General features: G+C 59.7%; 1 protein-coding gene across 1 annotated transcript in view; it reads left to right on the top strand.

Annotated features, from left to right (window-relative positions):
* The window catches only part of XYLT2 (xylosyltransferase II), a 44,843-nt gene extending 38,569 nt beyond the window's left edge, over positions 1-6,274 (top strand). The window contains exons 6-13 of the mRNA XM_006774395.2: positions 53-255; positions 688-768; positions 930-1,146; positions 1,254-1,430; positions 1,811-2,073; positions 2,342-2,537; positions 3,364-3,697; positions 5,133-6,274. Coding sequence (XP_006774458.2) covers positions 53-255; positions 688-768; positions 930-1,146; positions 1,254-1,430; positions 1,811-2,073; positions 2,342-2,537; positions 3,364-3,697; positions 5,133-5,437 — 1,776 coding nt within the window. The 3' untranslated portion in view covers positions 5,438-6,274. The remainder of the gene's footprint in view (positions 1-52; positions 256-687; positions 769-929; positions 1,147-1,253; positions 1,431-1,810; positions 2,074-2,341; positions 2,538-3,363; positions 3,698-5,132) is intronic.
* The last annotated feature ends 986 nt before the right edge of the window (positions 6,275-7,260 follow it).

Raw genomic sequence — 7,260 nt, 5'->3', positions numbered from 1 at the left:
TGCTGGGGGCCCACCTACAGCTGCTAAGAATCTCCTCCCCCCCACCCCTTAGCGCTCCAACTACCTGCACCGGGAGGTGGTGGAGCTGGCCCGGCAGTATGATAATATTCGCGTGACGCCCTGGCGCATGGTCACCATCTGGGGCGGGGCCAGCCTGCTGAGGATGTATCTGCGGAGCATGCAGGACCTGCTGGAGGTGCCTGGCTGGGCCTGGGACTTCTTCATCAACCTCAGTGCCACCGACTACCCAACCAGGTGGGGAGGGGGTGCTCTGAACCTCCCGATGGGAGGGGGCGCATGTGGGCACTGGGGTTGGAGGGTCCTGGTAGACCCCTTCCCCTCCCCAGGCCTCATTCTGGGATCCACGCAGCCCAGACTCCTTCTCCTCTCTTGGCCCCAGCCATGTTTTAGGGGAGGGGTTGGTGAATGATGATGTGAGGATTGAGAGTGACAAGAGATGGGGAAGAGGAGGAGCCATAGGTGTGTACGGGGTGTGCTGGGTCAGACAGCAAGGGGTACAGGAAGGATGGGGTGGTTTTTCTCGGGGGCCTCAGGTACCCATCACCCTGGGGTAGGGCACATTGCCTGGAGGCCAAGAGGTGAAGGTGACGAGGGCTGGAGGGAGTCCGCTCTGGGCCAACGACTGAGCAACCCCTCACACACTGCCCACACCCGTTCCCTCTCCAGGACCAACGAGGAGCTGGTGGCTTTCCTGTCCAAGAACCGGGACAAGAACTTCCTCAAGTCACATGGCAGGGACAACTCCAGGTGAGGGGCTGAGAGGGAGGGCCCTGGTCTCAACACAACCCCTCCCACAGGGGGGATGTGGGTGCCCAGCAAACCAATCACAGATGGAGGAGTGCTGGTTCCTAGGCGAATGGGACCCCACCCTACGCAACCCCCAGCCTGGGCTGGTCTGCTCCCCACAGGTTCATCAAGAAACAGGGCCTGGACCGGCTCTTCCACGAATGTGACTCGCACATGTGGCGCCTGGGCGAGCGGCAGATCCCGGCGGGCATCGTGGTGGACGGCGGCTCCGACTGGTTCGTGCTGACGCGCAGTTTCGTGGAGTACGTGGTGTACACGGACGACCCGCTTGTGGCCCAGCTGCGCCAGTTCTACACCTACACGCTGCTCCCGGCCGAGGTGGGTGGCCCGGCCCTGACCCAGGCCAGGGAGGGAGCATGGTGGGGTGCCCGCCGCTTCGAGGGAGGCAGGAAGTGGTCTCAGGCTGGTCCCTCTCTCCCCTGCAGTCCTTCTTCCACACGGTCCTGGAGAACAGCCCCCACTGCGACACCATGGTGGACAACAACCTGCGCATCACCAACTGGAACCGCAAGCTGGGCTGCAAGTGCCAGTACAAGCACATCGTGGACTGGTGCGGCTGCTCCCCCAACGACTTCAAGCCACAGGACTTCCTACGGCTGCAGGTGCTCCCCCGGCCCCAGTCGCTGCCCCTTGCTAGGGCCTCGCCCCGGCCTTTCGCCCGGTCAGAAAGGACTCAGGGTAGACCAGTCAGAGGAACCAGGGCCTTCACCTGGAGCTGCCCTTGGGGCTCTGGGTGACTGTGGCCGATCTGGGGTGCTGGAGGGGACCCCTGGGGCCTCCAGACCCCTTACCATGCTGGCTTGCTAGGGCCTCGCCCCGGCCTTTCGCCCGGTCAGAAAGGACTCCGGGTGGGCCAATCAGGAACTAGGGCCTTCACCTGGAGCTGCCCTTGGGGCTCTGGGGTGACTGTGGCCGATCTGGGGTGCTGGAGGGGACCCCTGGGGCCTCCAGACCCCTTACCATGCTGGCTCTCCCCCTCCAGCAAGTCTCTAGGCCCACCTTCTTCGCCCGGAAGTTTGAGTCCACTGTGAACCAGGAGGTCCTGGAAATTCTGGACTTCCACCTGTATGGCAGCTACCCGCCCGGCACGCCAGCCCTCAAGGCCTACTGGGAGAACACCTATGACGCGGCCGATGGCCCCAGCGGGCTCAGTGATGTCATGCTCACCGCTTACACCGCCTTTGTCCGCCTCGGCCTACGCCATGCCGTCACTACTGCGCCTGTGCCGGCCACCCCTCTCTGCAGGTGAGACCTTCTTCTGACATATTGCAGGCCCTCAGGGTGTGGTGACTTAGGGGGAAGCCAATCAGAAAGAGACAGCCCCTGCTCCCAGGGAGCCCCAGTCTCAGGCAGGGGGGATGCGATGAAAACAGCACATAGGTGCTGTGGGTGTGAGATTTGGGGCAAAGGAAGTACCTGGGAATGGGAGTCCCCAGAGCCCCCTCCCTGGGACTCCAGACCACGTTGGATATGCTGATGGCATCTCCCTTTTTCCCTGCTGGAACCTTCTTAGGTTTGAGCCCAGGGGCTTGCCGTCCAGCGTGCACCTGTATTTCTATGACGACCATTTCCAGGGCTACCTGGTGACGCAGGAGGTGCAGTCCTCAGCGGAGGGGCCGGCAGAGACGCTTGAGATGTGGCTGATGCCCCAGGGGTCGCTGAAGCTGTTGGGGCGCAGTGACCAGGCCAGCCGGCTCCAGAGTTTGGAGGTGCGACATCTGACCCCCAGCAAGACTCAGGGTAGCGGGAAGAGAGGGACAGACACTGAGGGAGGGGCAAGGACTGGGTTAGGCCTTTCAGGACTGGGTTCATGGGCCCTTCTTACCCAGTGACGGCAGCCTTGGCGGCGCCTTGTGCACATGCCTGGCCCCCACCATCCCCCCGCATGCACACACGGAGGAGCAGCGCCCCCTGGGGTGACACACAGAGAGGGGACTAGTTCCGCTGTAATGCACACTCATCTTCTAAACTGCCAGGGCTTTCTTCTAGGCCAGCGGTTCTCAACCTGTGGGTCGCGACCCCTTTGGGGGTCCAACGACCCTTTCACAGGGGTCACCTAAGACCATCAGAAAACACATATATAATTACATATTGTTTTTGTGATTAATCACGATGCTTTAATTATGTTCAGTTTGTAACAATGAAATTGGGGGTCACCACAACACGAGGAACTGTATTAAAGGGTCATGGCATTAGGAAGGTTGAGAACCACAGTAGGGACTTGGACATTCCCTTCAGGCCATAGGTGGGGCCTTTCAGTGTCTCTCATGCTCTTCCTCAGAGGCCTTGGCTTCCTGTGGGTGGTCTGTGGGCAGGGCCTTGAACCTTATCTGCCTTCCTGCCCCGCCATTGCAGAGCAGGTTGGAATGCGAGCCTAGAAAGAAGTGTAGTCCAAGACCTTCATTTTGCAGATGGGGAACCTGGGACCCGGAAGGAGACAGTGACTGGCTCGAGGTCACACAGTGAGTTAGAGGCAGCATCCAAGTAGAGAGGACTTTTTCCCAGGCTCCTGCCCATCTGCCTCCCTCCTTACAGGTTGGCACCGAGTGGGACCCCAAAGAGCGTCTTTTCCGGAACTTCGGGGGGTTGCTGGGACCGTTGGATGAGCCTGTGGCCATGCAGCGCTGGGCCCGGGGCCCCAACCTCACAGCCACCGTGGTGTGGATCGACCCCACCTACGTGGTGGCCACGTCTTACGACATCGTGGTCGACGCAGAGACCGAGGTCACTCAGTACAAACCCCCACTGAGCCGGCCCCTGCGGCCGGGGGCCTGGACGGTTCGACTGCTTCAGTTTTGGGAACCCGTAGGGGAGACCCGCTTCCTCGTGCTGCCCTTGACCTTCAACCGCAAACTACCTCTCAGGAAAGGTAAGGACCTAGTTCCCAGATGTGCCCAGAGGCCAGAGAGGTGACCCCAGGAAGCTGACCGTCAGAGCTAAGCCCCCATAGCCAGAGAAGGGAAGCGGGAAAGCTGGGAACTTGATGGTCTGGCCCTTAGCATCCTGGGGCTCTGCCGTGGCATGAAAGGGGAGCTGTGGAGTCAGGTAGGCTTGGCTTTGGAACAGCTCTGACGCTTTCACTGGGCTTTTACCCTTGGCCGTCTATTTCCTGAGCCTCGGTCTTATTACGTGTAAAGTAGGAGCTAATGTAACTATCGGAGCGCTCCCCACGAATCCACTCAAACTAGCTCCTATGAAAAAGGGGGTTATTGGAAGAATGCAGGCTGTGCCCCAAGGCCCCAGGAAATGTCTCAGATCCCACAGGGCATCAGAGGTGCTTTGTCAGACTCTCTGGGGCCTCTTGCCCCTCGTCCTGTCTCCTCTCTGTGTTAGCCTCGGGCATGGATTCCGGAAACATGACACATGGCCTCTCAGGGCAACAGAGGCTGACCAGGGCCTCTTGGTCCCCAGGTGTCACATTCTTGGGACAGCAAATCTGTGCCCGGTGGGCAGGGTCCCATAGCTCTCCACCCACTTGGCTGAGGTTAAGGGAGCAGATCCTGAACACGGGTGTAGGATGCAGGTTCCTGGGGTGCTGGGAGGGGAGATGTGGTGGGAGGTATGTCTCTCAAGTAACTAGTCCCTGGGAGATATTTGGGATGAGTATGTGGGTAAACATGTCAGGTATGAATAGGTGGGTAGATGTTTCCTTCCTCTGGCCACATCCTGTCATAGAGAAGGTGGATCAGACTGGGGGTAACCCAGAGGAGAATGGAGTAGTGGGGGCTGTGGCAGATCCAGAGCAGGCAGCCGCACTCCTGCTTTCCCAGGACGCAGCCTGACGGGGCTGAGGGAGGAATGGAGGCAGCCCCACGGCAGGCAGGTATAGGAGCCGAGCCCTGAGTAGGCTGGATTTTTATAGACAGAAGGTGTTCTAAGCGGAGGGAGCACAGTTGGCAGGTGTCCGGGGCATGGGGGAAGCAGAGTGGAGGGCAGTGGGATGCAGGGGTGGCAGGAAAGAAGGCTGGCGAAGCAGGGCCCCACAGCTGGAGGGCCTGGGCATGCGGCTTCCGACGGCTCTGGGAACCACTGGAGATGGTTGAGAAGGGGCGGGAAAGTTACCTTATTTTCTAATGTGCTTTGAGCCTACTGTTTCACTGAATCCTCCAGCGGGGAATTCAGCGAGGACTGTCGTGATTTATAAACCGATGGTTCCACAGGCACAGGAAGTCCTGGGGATGAGCCCAGGGCACTTGGCAAGGTGTGTGTGACTCAGGAGCAGACCTGGGGCAGAACTGGGTGCCCAGGCCTGACTGCCCGGGTCTGGGGCCAGGCGTGCTGACTGCGTGCTCTTGCACCCCCAGATGAAGCCAGCTGGCTGCATGCCGGGCCCCCCCACAACGAGTACATGGAGCAGAGTTTCCAGGGCCTGAGTGGCATCCTGAGCCTGCCTCAGCCGGAGCCCGCCGAGGAGGCCGCCCGGCGGCACACCTTGCTCACGGGCCCGGCGCTCGAACTGAGCGGCTTCTGGTCTGTGGCTGGACTGTGCGCCACGGGCCCCTCCGCCTGCCCCTCCCTGGAGCTCTGCAGACGGACCAGCTGGAGCTCTCTGTTCCCCGACCCCAAATCGGAGCTGGGGCCTGTCAAAGCCGACGGGCGACTCAGGTAGCAGGGCCCAGCCGGCACCTCCACAACACCGGGGAATTGCACCTTACAGACAACGGAGGGCTGTCCCCCCCCACGCAAGGACCAGAGGCCCAGGTGGCACACCCGTGACAGCCATCAAGAACCCGCAAGGAAGATGGGCGTAGTCCTTACTACTGCTGATGGCTCTGCTGGGGACCAGCGGGTGGCAGGAATGTGGGGAGAAGGGCTCCAGTTTCCACGCCCCACGCTTCCAATCCTTCTCCACTAGTTTTTTTTTTTTTTAAAGGAAAATGGGTGGTGGGGGAGGAACTGGAAACAAAAGATGTGCAATAGGGCTCAGAGGAGCCCCAGGAAGTGGGCCATGGCTCTGGGGAGCAGGGCCTGATGAGCCCATCTGCTGTTGCTCTGGGGGTGGGGCCTGCCTCCCTCTCCAGGGCCTCGCCCCCAGCCTGGGCCTTGGCGCTCATGGCTGAGGCTCTGTAAGTGCCATGCCAGGCCCTGAGGACCTGAGAACAGGTGATTTGGGGGAGCACTGCAAAGCTGGACTCGAGTGGGACAGCCTCTCCTCTCGTGGCCAGGAGACCGTAGTGAGGGGCTGGGGCAGGCTCCAGGGCTTCCTGGCGTGCCCTGCTCCTTGATGGGAAAGGCAAGACACCAGGGCCTACTGAGACCAGTGTAGTCTCCCAGGCACCCAGAACTGCCAGCAGGGCCGGGCTCCTGCCTGTGGGTGAGCCCTCGTGAGCAGCGTGGGAAGAACTCTGGGCCAGGGCTCTCGGGAGAGCCCGGAGCAGCATTGTGCCTGAAGCTCAGTGTGGAGTCTGATATATGCAACAGAAGAAATATATCTCTATCTCTCTAAGCCACGCCTCTGTGTTTTTCCTCCGGGCGTCGGAAGCCGTCACCCTTCGGCCTTCTCCTCCTACGAGTCTTGGCTGACACTTTGGCAGCCACCAGGTGGAGGTCTCATTCCAGAATGGCGACAGCTTAGAATCTACCCAAGAACCAGAAGGGTGCCTCCTCACTCTGCTTCCCGCCCAGTCCCGAGTATGGAGCGCCCTCAGAACAGAGGGTCACGGCCATGGCCCACCGGCTCCCTTCAGAGCTGATCCCTTGAGGGCCATGACGGGAAGGGTCATCAGCTTCCCTCCTCCTCTCCTGCCGTTGTTAGCAGGGGCTCTCAGTAGCAGTCCTTCACCTTACTTCAGTGGGGGTGAGGGTGAAGGGTTCTTAGCCTTTATCAGACAATCACGCTGGCCGGGTCAGGTCAGCCGGCCCGGGCTGTCGCATGTGAAGTTTTCCTAGTGGCCAGGAGAGGGCACCCCTGACCACCAATAAGGGCATTGGGTTTTTCCATTTGTGCTGACGCCTGTGTGCAGTATCTCGTTTAGTCCTCAGAAACCTTTGAGGCAGGCTTTTCTTACCTTCATTTAGCACATCCGGAAACTGAAATGATGAGCCCAAAGTCACAACCATTAGGTGGTGGCAGCAGTTTCAGATGGACAGGGGCTAAGATAACTTTTCTTCTGGCCGCTACTTTAGTGACCATCGGGAAGCTCTGCTCCCGTTCTCTACAATATTTTTAACATCAAATCTTAGGTGAATAAAAAAAAAAACTGAGGTCAGCACATTCGACCCAGGTAGTAAGTATCAGAACATTCAGACTGCTTGCTAAGGACTCGGACCAGCCTGCGAGTTTGACCCGGGCTGTGGCTGACTCTGCTGCTGTCAGGCTAGTACAGGTTCTCGGTCTTCCTGTGTGAGCTTGGGTGGGACACATGTCCCTGGTTCAGTCGCTGTCACTCTCACTGACACACCAGGTCCTCGTTACTCATTACTGTCACCTGC

The sequence above is a fragment of the Myotis davidii genome, unplaced genomic scaffold (genome assembly GCF_000327345.1).
Source record: "Myotis davidii unplaced genomic scaffold, ASM32734v1 scaffold327, whole genome shotgun sequence".
NCBI lineage: Eukaryota > Metazoa > Chordata > Mammalia > Chiroptera > Vespertilionidae > Myotis > Myotis davidii.
The sequence above is the reverse complement of the archived record's forward strand: the minus strand, read 5'-3'. Positions and strand labels throughout refer to the sequence as shown.